The sequence below is a fragment of the Eptesicus fuscus genome, chromosome 22 (genome assembly GCF_027574615.1).
Source record: "Eptesicus fuscus isolate TK198812 chromosome 22, DD_ASM_mEF_20220401, whole genome shotgun sequence".
In the NCBI taxonomy this organism is placed as follows: domain Eukaryota; kingdom Metazoa; phylum Chordata; class Mammalia; order Chiroptera; family Vespertilionidae; genus Eptesicus; species Eptesicus fuscus.
Genome location: NC_072494.1, coordinates 10,254,446 through 10,270,479, shown reverse-complemented (window position 1 = coordinate 10,270,479; position 16,034 = coordinate 10,254,446). Strand labels below are relative to the sequence as shown.

The 16,034-nt window shown below is 53.6% G+C and overlaps 1 protein-coding gene across 1 annotated transcript in view; it reads right to left on the bottom strand.

Moving 5' to 3' along the window:
• The window catches only part of PTGFRN (prostaglandin F2 receptor inhibitor), a 55,065-nt gene extending 39,408 nt beyond the window's left edge, over nucleotides 1-15,657 (bottom strand). Inside the window, exon 1 of the mRNA XM_054711543.1 lies at nucleotides 15,441-15,657. Within this exon, the coding sequence (XP_054567518.1) occupies nucleotides 15,441-15,489 (49 nt within the window). The 5' untranslated portion in view covers nucleotides 15,490-15,657. The remainder of the gene's footprint in view (nucleotides 1-15,440) is intronic.
• Nucleotides 15,658-16,034: the final 377 nt, after the last annotated feature.

The following is a 16,034-nucleotide window of genomic DNA, read 5'->3' as shown; positions in this document are numbered from 1 at the left end:
GCAGAGGGGCATGATAAAAAAAAAATACTTGATTAATCAAAGAATCCATTTCAGCTAAAAATCATGTAAGCATCTCTTAAGTACTTACTTATTTAGTAATGTGTTCACTTTGACTCATCATCAAATATCTGTCAACAATAAGACTGGAATACTAATATACTGCATCTCCCTTATATGCCATGCACTGAGGTAGCAACTATTCATAATTCATCGTAATGAATCCACGGAACAGGACCATAAGGAAGGTCCTAAGATGCCACCTCTATCATAGAACTGAGGAAACAGAGGTCTGAAACGGAGACTCAGGGAAGTGAATCAACTTGCTGAAGGTCATAACAGCTATTAAGTGGGGAGCCTACACCCAAGTTTATCTGGGCCGTCTACACACTGCACAGTCAAGGCCTTCAACTGTGCTGCTGACATTAGCACCTCCTGTTGACTGTGTCTTTGCTCTGAAGAGGAAGGAGAAAGCTTGAAATTCCCTATAAAACCTTTCAAATTCTCCAAGGGCCATGGAACCAAATCGGCAGCAGAGTAACAGAAATGAGTTACTAAGAGAAGAAGTATTAATTCTCAAGATGAAGTAGGTAGGCGAGAGAAATAGAGAAATGGGACTGTTAAAAATACCTTCCAGGTTCTTCAATTTTTTTTTTCCCCTGAGATACTACCTTCGTTATTTTAAGCAAGACTAACTCTAACATCTCCCACTTTCATATGCAAAAGAGGTAAAGGGAACTTTCTTCCAGAGCCGTGTAGGAGGGCTGTTGGCAGCTCAAGGCTCTGACTTTTCGGCGGTACAGATAATTGATAATCAAGAGGCCACTCCTTCCAGATGAACATCTGCCTGCCTTTGAAGTACCCGCAAAGATAATGAAATGCCTCCGACGTTCTTCAGCCATGGCAATGGGTGGGGGCAGGCCAGGAAAGTCAGGCACGTTTTCCAAGGTAACCTATTCCCGCGACGTTGCGTTCAATAAGCAGGATTGGCAACCGTGAGGCATCTAAGAGAGACGAGCTAATAAAGGCTAAACTGAATTTATCTACCCTCTCCCACCCCCTCATGGTATCCATGGGAAATCGATTTTATTTCTTGGGTTATCACCCACATGATTCTAAATCAAGACCTGCAGAGTCCAGGCCAAGGGTTTTGGCCACCGCTCACATTTTATCGTCTCGCTGAGCGGCCTAGAAGCAAACAGCCTGAACGTTCCAATCGGAGCCGTTTGGAAAGATTGGCAGTTTTGAATCCAGGGGTCCAGGCAGAGCTGAAATACTGACACGAAAGAGCTCGTGGTATTTCAGCTTGCCTTATAAAAGGACACCCGAGTCCCCTCGCCTGAAACCTTACCGGGCCTTTAAGAGAGACCGAAGGCCTAGGGATCTCCACAGGGAGCTAGCTCCCAGGCCGCTGCGAGCTAGAACTGAGCACGGAGGTCAAACTTGTAAAGCTTTATGGGGCCTTTCTTGGCGTATCTGACTCAACTAATGAAAAACCTTTGTCTCTTCCCGTCTGCCACCGAGAGGCCTGGCAGGGAGGGGCTGTGCCAGCTTCTAGACAGTCCCTAAGCGATGAACATGCAGCAGTGTGCGCACCGAACAAGTCACGGCCAGCAGAGAATGCGCAATGAAGTCACATGTGGCAGGACTTCAAAATCCCATCTGAACGCAAATAGGTTCTACCAGAGCAGGCCTTATAATCATTTTTTTTTTTTTAAGGTTCAGCTAAGACCTCCCTGACACACACTAGACACATAGAATGCTACTCATTCAACAAACAATATTGAGCAAGCAGCCCCAGTGCCAGATGATGCCTGGGAGAGGCAAACCGGCCCCTGCATCTTCTTTTGAGGGACGTATGTGTGATGTGTTGAGGGTCAGAGGTGCACTTAGAAACTGTGATGTAAGGAAGGATATAAGGAACCAAAGAGAGACACGAACCAGTGGCATGGAATTCAAAGGGAGGGTGTGCCCACCCAAATGGATTGGTGAAAAGCTTCGTGCATTGTCAACGTTTGAATTGGGCCTTTGGTTGGTGGGGGGGGGCGGGGAGGTTGGACAGGCTGTATTTCTTTCCCGTGTTCTTCCCTTGGCTGAAACCAATAACCCAGCCCGTCTCTGCCCAACAAAAACCTACTTAGTCCAGACGTAACGCACTCACGCGCATCCACCTTGCAGAAGCCACTCCTGATCCGCCCCCAGGCTCAGTCCCGGCCCAGGTGGAGTTCGGAATGTGCCCGCTGAGGGTCAATGGGCACGGCTGCCAGGATCACCCGGGCATGTCTGCCTCCCTTGCTGGACTGTGAGCCCCTTGAAGGGGCAGATGGCTGGTTCCCTGCTCATCATCACGTTCCCAGCCCAGCGACATGCCTGGTGATGTCATGACTGCACGAGCTTCTGCAAACTGGAATCGATCCCGGGATCATCACCCACGTGGGTTATAACAGGAGTCATTAGTCTCATTTATATCAGAAATGGCTCCTCGTCAATGAATTGTCAAAGCTCTTTGCTAAGCTCATCACAGAAAGTGAGAGAAACAGACATCAGTCCAGAGAGCAGTTCTCAGTACCCCGGACGTGATGCAACCTCAATGTTCCAAACCCCACATTTCACCCCGTCAGTTTTATTGTCACTCTTCTTTGGGGCTTGAGAAGCCAATGAGCTGGGTGCTAGATCTTACAAAAGGTTCCCAATCCAGACAGGCCACTAAAGCCCAAGAATGGATGTCCAGGTAGAGAGGAGACACAGGTGGTGATACAAATAGGTTTAGAGGATTACGTCGGTCGTCCTACCTAGTCTGCAAGAGCACCTCTGTCTAAATTAGCCCAGAATGTTCTCCAAGCTTTCAGCACTTTCCCCCTAACAATCCCTGGACACTCCTGCGATGCCACGGCTCTTCCTGTGTATGTCACACCTCCACATCGAGACCGGCATCCACAGGAGTCGAGGGGCTGTCCTCGTGGGCCCAGAGCTCTGGGATAACGTCAAGCAGGGCGCTGAGAATGACCAGAGGCAATGAACGAGGCAGCCGGCCGCAGCATCCCTGCCCCTTCCCTCCATGTGGCCAGAGCCGGCTGCTGCTACAACAGTGAGGACCAGCGGGAGGGCTGCGGTCCGGAGGCACTGAGCCACAGGGCCCTGGGCGCACGCTGGACCTGAAGACCTCTGCTCCTCCTCCCCGTGAACAACCAAGTGTGGCCCAGAAGGGAGCGGTGCCAGAGGGGATGGGAGAGGTTGTGTCACCCGCACAAAGCGAGGAAGGGGTGGAGGGTGAGGAGAGACAATGAGGAGAAGCCATGAGTTGTTTGTCTTTCCCGGGAGCTGCCAAGGAAGAAGCCGAGGAAGAATGGAGACCGTCTCAGCCCTGTGTTCATGGCAGACTCCATTTTCTCCTACCCGACCCCACAAATATACGCCTTAGGAAGGAAGTGACCAGCAATCCTTTCGGAAATACTAATAAAAGGACAGTAAGCACACCTTCTGAAGATAGTAAGAACACATCCTAACCTCTGCCCCCTTTATGACTTAAGGCCCACGATTTTATATACAGACTTCATATACGTCACATATTGTATATGTTACAGACGTAGAAGTATACGTGAGATAAATCTATGTAGAAATGAGTCTCATTCAAAGACTTGAGTTCCTAGGCATCGAGATACAAACAGACATGGTCCTGCGGTCAGGGTGCTTACCCTGGGGGCTAGGAGGCCCAGCACTCACCCTAACCGTCAGAGCATTCTAGTCCACGGCTGTGCGCTGAAGGCACGCGGCTCAGTGAGCCCACGGCGAAGGAACTGGCACAGGCTGGCCCGTGCCACGGGCAGCAGCACCCGGCTCGGAACGGGTCCCCCTGCCTCCCGGAAGTGAAGCTTGACTTCAGTTCCCAATGGAAATCGTTCCGAGATAAACCAAAAACAAAAGAGGGGCAACTCGGGCGTAGATTATCCAGTCGTTTCCAAGGACATGGAATGAGGGGCACTTGGGAAAACTTCAAGGAGTCGTCAAAATCAGACGGTGTGCTCAGTTTCCACACTTGTGTGTTGTTTTTAAAATATATTTGCATTGATTTCAGAGAGGAAGGACGAGGGAGGGAGAGACAGAAACATCAATGATGAGAGAGAATCATAGATCGGCTCCCTCCTGCACACCCCACCCTGGGGATCGAGCCCGCACCCTGGGCATGTGGCCTGACTGGGAATCGAACTGTGACCTCCTGGTTCATAGGTCGATGCTCAACCACTGAGCCACGCCGGCCGGGCTCCACACCTCTTGGTTTTGAGGTCCAAATGCCTTCAGTGACCACGCTGGACAGAACAGCAAGCTTGCCACCATCACTGCTGTTTTCTTAGGACCAAGCTCCCATCCTGCTGTGTGGTAACTCCCTTAGGCCTTGGGTCCCTGAGGGGACACCTGGGCAGTATATACCACCTTGAGGTGCGGGATCAGGGGTACCCTCCCCGGTTACTTACGGAGCCAGGAAAGACATGAAGCTTTCGGGACGCATCCTGTTGTTTCAGAGGAAACTTGCTTGTGGGATAAATTGTTATTAAAGTAGGACCCGGATGAATAGACCACATGATTGTATAGAGCTTGTTTCCACAGAAAACCCATCTAAAATCCCCCATTCTTCCTCTGAAACTTACCCGTGCCTCTTACCAGGTGATAGTTCTTAGAAGAAATGCTCTGATCAACTACCTAAGGGGAACATCAGTAATTGTTTTATGAGCCATTTTCCTTGTAAGGAAACAACCAAAAATAGGATTATGGCCTGATGCACCACCTTCATTTAGCAGGCGAGCTTCCTGTGAGCCCCGGCAGACCTCACCGGCCTCGCCAGCGCGCGTGGGCTCTTAGCTGCTCTGCGGGCGCTGACGACACCTTGCAGGGTGACTGCTCACCTTCCTCCTCTCCGCCAGCCTCCCTCCTCAGGGTTCAGTACATCCCCGGGGTCTCTCTCACGGTTCCAGCTAATCCCCAAACGCGACACCAACCCAAACACGCTGATCTACTCCTGCCCACCACGGGCCATTTCCGTACCTGAGATGCTTTTCCTGCTCCCGGCTCACACCACTTCCCAGTCCCACCTGCTCCATGAAAGGCCTTCCTTCCTGTCAGCCCCAGGCCTCCGTTTCACCCCCATAATCCCGACAGCCCCATCTGCACAGCTCCCTAAAAATGCATCCGCTCGGATGCGAAACAAGCACGAGCCACCCCTTCCGCTGTTCAGTATAACTGGACTGCATTTCCTGATCCCCTTGTCGTCTCCCACGGTGTCGGGAACGTGGCAAAGGCTCCCTAAATGCTGCTCAAGTACTGAAAACGGAGACCCCCCCAGGACAAGGAGGGGTGTCTCGGCCTGCAGCCTCGGGTAACAGCGGGGCATCCATTTGTGCCTTTGAGCAACATGACTCAGCGGCCACCCTGTGCCAGGCGCTATGCTTGGTCTTCACTTGGAACTGGCTGCATGGATCTGTCCGTCAGAGATGATGGACTATAATGCCTTCTAATAAATAAGAAAACACTGGACGTGCCAGGCTGCAGAAAATGGAAAAATGAATAGCTATGCCAAAAGCTGTTTTGTTTTGAACTCCCCTCTGCAGCATAAGCAAAGCAGCAGCACCCTGGACAGACGCCAGACCCGCGGGTCTTCGGTGCCCAGGACATCCTGGAGGGGGCAGAGCACTTGGGAAGCACTGGCCACCCCTGCACCCCCAGAATGGCCAAAGGCGGAGGAGAGCCACGCCAAACACAAAACACAGCCGGGACTCTCTCGGAGAGGGCTCCTAAGAAGCCGCGAGAATGTCTGCATCCGGGACGCGCGAGAGAACGTCCCTGGTCGGCATCTGGCTGCACCTCGAAGTAGCGGGTGCGCCGGCGACTGGGTTTGCAGGCACGGGTTCCCAGCAGAACGGAGGTTTTCCCGGTTGGATCCTTCTGGTTGTCATTGCCTCCAACACCATTTTGAACCTTCCCCGTTCAGACTCAGAGATAAAAAGGAAGCAAGTCCCCATCACGGGGAGCACGTTTCTTAGCCGATGAAGACCACGGGTGGGAGACGTCTGCATGTCAACGCCCCTGCCCTTGAGGAGACACTGGGACACACCTGAAGCCATCTGTCTTCTCGCCCTCGTCTGGGGCGTATTAGGAAAAGGAGAGCCACCCTGGCTGGGTTTCTCAGTGGTTAGAGCACCAACCTGCAGGCTCAAGGGTCCACAGTTTGATTCCAGTCAAGGGCGCGTACCTCGGTTGCGGGCTCGAACCCCTGTCCCAGTCAGGGTGCGTGCGGGAGGCAACCAATCGATGTGTCTCTCTCACATCAATGTTTCTCTCTCTCTCTCCCCCTCCCTTCCACTCTCTCTAAAAATCTATGGGGAGCCCTAACCGGTTTGGCTCAGTGGATAGAGCATCGGCCTTCAGACTGAAAGGTCCCAGGTTCGATTCCGGTCAAGGGCATGTACCTTGGTTGCAGGCACATCCCCAGTGAGGGGGGGGGAGGGGAGTGTGTGCAGGAGGCAGCTGATCGATGTTTCTAACTCTCTATCCCTCTCCCTTCCTCTCTGTGAAAAGTCAATAAAATATATTTAAAAATTTAAAAAAATAAAAATCTATGGGGAAAAATTTCCTTGGGTGAGGATTAACAAAAAAAAAAAAAAAAAAGGAGAGCTTATCGGGCATCAACGTCTGGCAGGCTCTTCCGTGGACTCGAGGGCCGCGTGTGGAAGAACACCCAGTCCCGCTCCTGAGGGCTGGGCCTCGGTTACTCACCCCCAGCTTACTCACGGCCCATGTCCTCAACAAAACTTGCCCCAAAGTCAGTAATAAGAAACAGTCCGTCTCCTAGAAACGCCTCGCTGGCTCTATCGCTTCTTTGACCTTTCCCAGAAGTCCGCCTGGTGGTGGGGACACCTCCGTAGCCTAGAGAACCCCGGGGGTGGGGAGAGATGCCGTCTCCCAGCGCAGGGACTGGGCTGGAAGGAGGAAGCAGCTGCTGATAGTGACAGAATGACAAACAATTCCCAGGGCCCTCCGAGGCCCCCGCCCGGCTGTAGAGAGGTGCCAGGCAGGTGAGAGATAAGGAGCGCAGGCTGCAGACGGGAGGGAGGCTGGGGAAGATGGGCCCGGAGCCAGGGCTGGACCAAACAGCCCATATGGCCCACAGCAGGGGTCGGCGTGGACTCAAAGAGTTCCGGAGACGGAAGGGGACCTTCGGGGGTCGGCTGCTGGTCCAGCCGCTGACGTTCCAGAGGCGAAGAGCTATTTTTCAATGCGTCCAAGGTCACAAAACTAGCGAGTGGAAGATCCAGGGCCGGAATCCAAGCCTCCTGTTTCAGAATGCGAGGAAACAAATGTTCTCACATTGTGGCTAATTGTATCAATTCCTTTCTAGGTTTGCAAACACATGTTTGACTCTGAATAGCTAGACTAATGAAGAGGTGGAGCAGGGTGCTGCGGTTATGGGCTCAGATCTGGACCCCGCCAACTGCGTTTAAATCCCACCCAGCAGCGCTGCCACTAACTGAGTGACCTTGAGCAGATTCCTCCACCCCTCCGTGACTCAGTTTCCTCATCTATCAAATGGGGGCAACAGTACCGACCTCGTGGGGCTTTGAAACCTACTAAATGAGTTAATATATGGAAAGTGCGGTGTCTGGCGTAACGTAAGAGCTATGTAAAAGGTAGGAAGGAATTTCTTAGGGAGGTTGGTTCCTCCTCAGCACACCTGTCCCCAAACCCCAGCTCATCTTAGCCATACCTTTCCCCTACAATACCTGGGACTGATGCTTCTAAAAAGTGAGACCTCTGTCTCCTAATCTGCTCACGCCCAACCCAGTCAGGTATTATTTAGAGACACATTGGCCAAAAGGACATGAGAGGTGAAGACTCTGGATGTTTATTTTGGCTCCTGCCCGCCCAGCCTACTACCCCTCCGATTCCTCTCCCAAGACCCTGGATGCAGACGTTGCTTCTTTTGGTCCTCACCGCCTACCTTCCTGGCCCACCCACTCCCTTGTGCCTCCGAATATGCTTTTTCACCCTCATCAATGCCCTCTGGCCCTTCAAACCATCTACCATTTATCAGCCCTTCCAGCCTCACTCACCTGCCTCTCCCACCTGGACTCCTTGGCCAACCGTCTCCATGAGGCAGCTCCCTACAGATTCCTGCATCCTTCATCCTCCCACCCTCATGGCATGGAGAGACCACACCATGTGATCCCGGGCTGCCAAACTTGGTGGGATCAAGTCAGGAACCAGGCTGGCTGCCTCCACTACAGACCTAAGCCGACCCATCCTCATGGCTAATTGAATGGCTCCACATTCCCACGGAGCCCACCCACCCACACTCCTCTCGTTCTGACTCTGACCATGGCCTTGGCCTCACAGTTCGCCCAGGAAGCCCAGGCCACCAAATAATCGGTGTGTCGGGCACTCATCCAGACCAGGGCATCTCAAACTTGAGCGATCGTTCGAATCCCCCGGGGATCTGCTTACAACCTCACTTCCCTCCTCTTCAGTCGCCAAATCCAAGGCTACCCTTTGCCGTGATCTCTCTGATTTTACAGCAGCATTTGACCAATCCTGCTTTAACAAGTCTACTCACTCTCATCTCTGCTTGGCCTCTACCGAGCGCTCTCCTGGTTCTCCTGCCATCCTCTGGCCACTCCTTCCAGAGCTCTTCCTTCCATTTCCTGTTCCCCAGCAGGCATTCCCAAGAACCTGACCTTGACCCTCACCTCCATCATCCAGGTGGTGCGGCACATTCTGGCAACAACAACCACCACGGGTCTGGTGCATCCTGCCCCACCTTGGAGGGCAGATCTGAGTCAGCTCTGTTCACGGCAGAATCTCCGGCACTCGGGACAACGCCTGGCCAGGGTTAGTGAACATTCTCAGTGTTAACTGAGTGAATAAATGACCACTCTCCAGGTCACCGAGCTTCTCCACATCCATCCTCAAACAGCTCATATCTCAAGGCCAGGTTGGGGCTAAGGGCTGTGATTCACCAGGTAAAAGACTTAACTGCCAACCTCCATCAAATCACAGCACACACAGGAAGTGACCACATCTGTATGGCTCTTGGGGTAGCCACAGTGTCTGGTTTAGGGGCAGCTCTGACCTGTCAGCTCCGGGGGCTGAAGGCATCGGTAAGTGGGACACACATACAACCCACCTGAAACCCCGGCAGGTCCTTACCACGGCACAAAAGCCGGGAAGTCCTGGCCCAATCCAGTTCTAACGAAAAACGAGGAAGAGCCATGATCAGGATGTTCTTGGCTTGGTGTCACTTGTAGCGCCTGCAAAGTAACCCGTCTGTCTGCACACTGCCTCTATTTTTTTTAAAATATATTTTATTGATTTTTTTTACAGAGATGAAGGGAGAGGGATAAAGAGTTAGAAATATCGATGAGAGAGAAACATCCATCAGCTGCCTCCTGCACACCCCCTACTGGGGATGTGCCCGCAACCCAGGTACATGCCCTTGACCGGAATCGAACCTGGGACCCTTGAGTCTGCAGACCGACGCTCTATGCCCTGAGCCAAACCGGTTAGGGCTTTATTAGGATTCAAAGGTAGCACCCATTCTGAAATGTGCCCTGAACCCTCAAGCATGGTTCTCAGCCAGACTCCTCCTAGGCCAGCCAGAGTGTTACTCCATCCCCTGAATTACACTGAGTGATGTAAACGCTTTCACATTCCGGCTGCTTAGAAAGGTGCGAGGCAGGACGCAATTAAGGTCCCAGCGCATCGTATTTAAACTTGAATCATGCCGCTTAGCGATGCCACAATCTCGCACCAACACTCAGGGAGCATTGTGGCGAAATCAGCATTTGAAGAACGCAGACGTGTACACAGCGTCATTACCTCTCGTCTACGCACCGGCCCAGGGCAGCAGCAGTGACTGGGTCTAATCGCGTTGCTTCCCAAAGACTACAGTTGGTTTTGGGGGGAAATCTTCCAAGATCTTAAAAAACCACCGGCTGTGCCAAATGCAGCACTTGGCCTCTTCCAGAAGATAAATTATGGAGGATTTTTGCCAGTTCAAGTTCTTTTCCCAACGCAGAGCGTCAAATGGCCTTGCTATCCTGCCTTTAAGAAACCCATGCAATTAAACAGCAGAGCTATAAAATGCCCTGACAGCTCTCCCACCCCAACTTCGCTTGATAAAGTGAGGTGCAGTCACACACTGACAGACGCGCGCACACCTTATTTAACTGCCAGACACGGCGCCGATATGAAAACCTACGTTCGATCTCCGGGGTTAAAATGCGCTCAGCACTCCGTCACTAAAACAGAATAGCCATATACACGCGGACCAGCCCGGCTGCCTGGTAAGGAATGAGCACTGACGGCGAGAGCTCCTATTCAGCAGGCTAATAAGAATAATTACAGCCAGGGCAGGCATTAATCAGCTTGGCAGATACAGGAATTCTGTTAACAAGGCTAAAATGAGTGCCAAGGAATCTCTGAAGGCCACAGCACTTCAAAGACCGCTAGGCGGGATGAATGCACGGGAGTTCCTCCTGCCAGGCCTCCTGCTTCCGCGCTTTCTGGAGAAAGCTGCCTTTCGGTCCCTGTCCTCGGAGAAGGGGCGGTGACCCGCCATGGGGTTGCAGGAATTGTGTCTGGGCTGCGCTCACCCCAGACCCTGTTATTTTGAACCCCACGTTTGCTTTCAAACACCACTGTCACCCCTTTCCACCTAAACTAACCTCAAGAAATACACAGCATTAGGTGATGGGGCCCATAAGCCAACTTCTCCTTAGCAGAGTCAGCATGGAGTCCCGGGAGGACTCCAGACACGTGCCTTCACTTCTCTGGGCACCAGTTTCCTCACCTGGAATATGGAGGGAATAACGGTACCTTCCTCCGAGTGTTGTTGCGAGGATTAAATAAGAAAATACACGTAAGAGCCTGATGCTTGTCTGCACGCACTAGGTCAGTAGCTGCTATTTTCACTCTGTGCCTGTATAGGTGCAGAGCCCTGTGTAGAAGCTCTGAGAGAGAGCAAGCAGAACATTCAGTACACGGACACAGGTACCTTACACAGGAGTGCTATGCCTGGGCAGTGGGAGGGTGGGCGCTTTTCTATATATTTTTTTTACCTTATATCCTTTATAACTGACACAGAGACTGCTCGTTGTCCTCCCAAATCTGTTCTTCTCGTCTTCCACAGTAGCTGGCACACGGCTGCCAGGCGACTCTGCATGTGTCAGCTTCCCTTGCAGCTACTGAATTCAAAGGAACGGAATGTGTGCAGAAATGATGGGTGCCACTTCCAAGCTTGGCCGTGAGGCCTCCGTGGACTCCTCCATGCCCTTTTCCCCTTTATGGGGCTGGAAAGATGGTGATGACAACCAAAGGGACCTTAGAAACTGGTTGCCCTAGCTCAGTGGTCGGCAAACTCATTAGTCAACAGAGCCAAATATCAACAGTACAACGATTGAAATTTCTTTTGAGAGCCAAATTTTTAAACTTAAACTTCTTCTAACGCCACTTCTTCAAAACAGACTCGCCCAGGCCGTGGTATTTTGTGGAAGAGCCACACTCAAGAGGCCAAAGAGCCGCATGTGGCTCACAAGCCACAGTTTGCCGACCACGGCCCTAGCTGGTTTGGCTCAGTGGATAGAGCGTCAGCCTGTGGACTAAAGGATCCCAGGTTCGATTCCGGCCAAGGGTACATGCCCGGGTTGCAGGCTCGATCCCCCCAGTAGGGGGCATGCAGGAGGCAGCCAATCAATGATTTCTCTCATCATTGATGTTTCTCTCTATCCCTCTCCCTTCCTCTCTGAAATCAATAAAAATATTTTTAAAAAAAAGAAACTATGGGTTGAAGACTATGAACTGCCATCAGCCTGGTAGCCAGAATGGCTGTGTGGAGGAGGGGTCCCACCCAACCTTTTCACCTGAAACATCCCCTCGGGCCTGCCAAGAAAGACACTTCTATTGTCTGAGGCTCTGTGCTTTGAGTCTATTTGTGAGAGCAGCCTGGCCTGCCTAATTAATGCCCTTCTATGTTAGGTGAGTTTTAAAATGTAGACGCAATGCTTTTGTCATTTAAAAACTACTTCAGTGGATTTGGCAAATATTTTTTTAAAAGACACAAATTAAAAATATATTAACCTCCCTCCACAATCTCCATACCTTCCCTTCTCTAATTCATGCTGCATACTAGAGAGGACTTACCCTCCTCAATCAGACTGCCATGTCCTGTGAACTTTCCATGGCTACCCATTACCCACAGATAAAGGGATACATACAGGTATCCAGAGCCAAGGTATATCGAATACCTACTATGCGCCAGGCACCCTATTAGTAACAGGGATACAATAGTGAACAAGACCAGCGTGGTGCCTGCCCACAGGAGGGTATAATCAGAGTGGGGATTGCGGCCAGGAACAGAGAACTGCGTACAGTGAGCTAAATAAGCGGGAAGGTGGCAGCACGCACAGGGCCAGCAAACCCAACCCCTCATGGTCCAGACTTCTCAGCACAGCACAAGAAGCCCTCAGCATCCACCCCAACCCCAGCTTTCCAGCTTGCTCTCCCATTATATCCCCTCCTCCCACCTCGCTACACGGACCTTCCTTCCATGCCATCTCTGAAGAGCCACGCACCTTCCCTCATCCACACAGGGTGTCTTTTCAATGCCCTTCCATCCTTTCTTTCAAAATTCTTCTTGTCCTCAAGGCTCAGCTCCAATACCACCTCTTTAGCAAAATCAACTCCAATCCCACGCCAAAGGAATCGTCCTCTTCCTTGCTTCCGACCAGCACTTGGTTTCTATGCAGGCATTTCATTCTGTTCTATAGCTGGCTGTTTTATTACCTGCCCACCCACCCCCACGGGTCACTCAGTGCGGCATCTGTCCGGACACTTGTGGACTCTAATGGACACTTGAGAAATGCTGTACTGAATGGATAAACAGGATGGGTCAGACACAGGCACCACGAGTGAAAACTTGCTCCGTGAAGCTGAGTGGATGCTGATGGGATGGCAAGTTCGTGAGGGAAGCTTCATGGAGGAAGCTGAGTTTTAGGAGGAGAAGGAAAAACACAGGCCAGAGCAGAGAAGCAGGAGGGGCATTCCAAGGCCAAGGGAAACGACAGAGCCAGAAGGTTCACCAACAGACCACGTGAAGGATCGCAAACAGGTTCCTTAGAATGAAGTGTCTGAATCAGAGAGGAGACCAGAGGGCAGAGGACACAAGGGAAGCCAATCTGTGTAAGAACGTCAGAAAGAACCTACATGCAAAGGATGGGCCCTCCCAAAACTCATCCTTTAGGGAAATAATGAACTGAGAAGGGAAGCTGGGGGGAAAAGCCCTCCACGCAGTGGTGTGGAGAAGCATCAGGACCTGGGCTACAGGAGCAGCTGTGCAAACAGGGAGGTCAGGACGGAGCCGGAGCCCGCCATGTGGGCAAAGCCACAGAACTGAGGGTCAGTGAGAACGCGGAGGTCAAAGAAAGTGGCAGCAAGGTTATGCCCGGGTTGCAATACAAGAGGAAAGATGATCTTGCTTATCAACAGATCAAGTTTCAGGCATCGGGACATTTTGCTCGAGTGGTACAACAGGGAGGGCATCCCAGAGGTCAGCGGAAGCCAACCGAGGGAGAGTGTGGGGGCAGAGTTATCGGGTTCAAGTTCGGGGAACTGTCAGGAGAAAAGGCACTGGCTGGTGACACCACATCCCCTGTGTGTAGTGAATGAGATGCCCAGTCAGGGCAGGAGACACTGGTACACAACCGAGACTCCCCAAGCTGTGCTCCCCCCACGTTCAGTCTCTCTTTGGCCTGACTTCTTTTCAGGGTTACTCAAGGGCATTTTTTTCAAACTTCTACCAGACCCCAACACCTTCACTGGTATACAGGTTGTGGTGTGACCTGTACAACTCTAGGGGGAGTCATTCTCACACGGACTATAAAGTGCACGCCACTCCTGGAGTTGGGCAGTGCACAGTCTGTGCAACCATTGGCCACCAGCAGCGTACCACACACGTACACCTTGCACGGGTCCCAGGGTGAAAGGGAAAGAACAAAAGCACTAGGATCTGGAAGCTTTCTGTACACAGTGGCAGCCAACACGAAGGGTACTGGGTCAGCTCTCTTGGGGAGTGAGTTCCAGAAGACCCCTAGGAGGTGAAGGAAGAAAACACAGCAGCTAGAAAGGCTGGCACCCCCAAGAGCGGGAGTCACGGGTGGGGCGTGTGAGCCCCTGAGGCCAGCAGGACGGAAGTGGCTGTGCAAGGCCTCCACTGGGACCCTCCGACCATAAGTGCAGAGCAGTCACTTACCCCGCGCACAGCTGGGGCCCGGCCGGGACAGACACCACACGCCAGCGCTCTGCAAGATTCTGACCGCCTTGCCTTCTCAAGGGGCTTGGAAGGAAACCCGTGGTCAGGTCTCGGGATTCATTCTGTTCTGGTTGACACAGACCCAAAGGATCCAAAAATATCCCGGCATTTAAGGGTCAGCCCTGGGTACCACGGTGAGCCCTTAATAAAACACATGTACCTCGGTGGTGGAGAACCACATGGTTATGGCAATGGAACCATTTCAGATAACCAGACGTACCTATGTGAAGATGGTGTCTGTGTGCATAGAATAAAAGGAAAATGGAGAGGGGGAAAAAACCCACCCAAAATTCCTTGGGGGGGGGGGTGAGGGTGCCAGGCCAAATTATCAAGAGGTGCCAAGGTTCGGGGAGGGTGGAAGGCAGGAGACAGTGAAGGGAGCAAAAGTAACAGGTAGGAAAAGTTGGCGAAGCCACGGCTCCCAGGTCTTTGTGTGTAAATATGGAGGTAGGCAGCTTCCAGAAGAAATAAAAGAAAAGCCCGAGGCAGACGCTCTACCCACAGAGAACAGGACAGAAGGGCTCGCGCACCCATTTTCATGGCAGCGCCCTGGGCCACCCTGTGACCTTCGTAGAAGGAAGTTGGTAGGATCTCCCGCTCCCCCAGAAAGGCAACTCAACCTAGGTTTGCCTGTGAGGAGCGGGTGAGCCGGTCTCGGCGATGGCGGGGCAGATCAAAGGCGCCTATTTCCGCTCGCGAGCTGGGGATCCCAGCCAGGGACCGCAGGCACCTTCCGGCCCGGGAGTTCAAGGTGAGTCGGGCTCCCAGCGGCCAACAGGTAGGGAGGGCCCGGGGCAGCCGGTCACGGGCCACTCCCCGCGCACGTGTGGGGGGCGAGGCTCGGCCTAGCAGAGCGGGGATTGACATCCCGCGCGTGGCCGGGGCGGGTTCGCGCCTGGCTCTGGGGGCCCCGCGCGGTTCCCCGCCGGGCAGCGCCGCCCGCGTATCCCGTCGGGTCTCCCGAGAGCGCGGCCCCGGCACCCTGGGCGCCCCAGGCCGCGCGCCACAGCCGCGCCCCATGAGTCCCCCAACCCCCGCCCTGGGGCCCGCAGGTCCCCCCCGCGCCCCGCCGAGACCCGCGCGCACTCACCCAGCCACAGGAGCGCCAGCAGCAGCGGCCTGGGCGCCGGGCGCCCCATGCTCGCCCGGCGGGAGCGTCTCTCCGCCGCCGCCTCCTTCCCCGCCGCCGCTCCTCCGCCTCCAGCTCCGGCTGCTCCAGAGTCAGCGCTCCTCCGCCTGGGCCGCGCGCCTGCTCCGCTCTCCGCGCCAGCCGCGCACTCCCAGCGCCGGGCGTGCGTGCGCCCCTCGCGCCCGCCCCCCGCCCACCTTCCTCCGCCCTCCTGCGGCCCGCGGGCACCGGGAGCCGGGCGCCTCGCCGCCCCGCCGCGCCGAGCCTGCTGCCCCGGCCGCTTCCCGAAAGCAAAAGGGAAGAACCGCAGCGCCCGCCCGCGCCTCCCATCGGGCGCTTTGCCAGCAACAAACACAAACTTTCCCAAGCCCCTCCCCGCGCCAGGTAACGGAGGGAGCGCGGGCCGCCCGCTTAAAGGGGAGGCGGCGGCGGAGCCCACCCAGCCCTCCTCTCGGGCCCCCGCCCACGACAAACTTTCCTCCGACCTTTAAAAGTTGGCGGTGCAAAGTCTGGTCTGGAAATCCCATCATTTGAGCTCTTTTCCGGGACGCCACC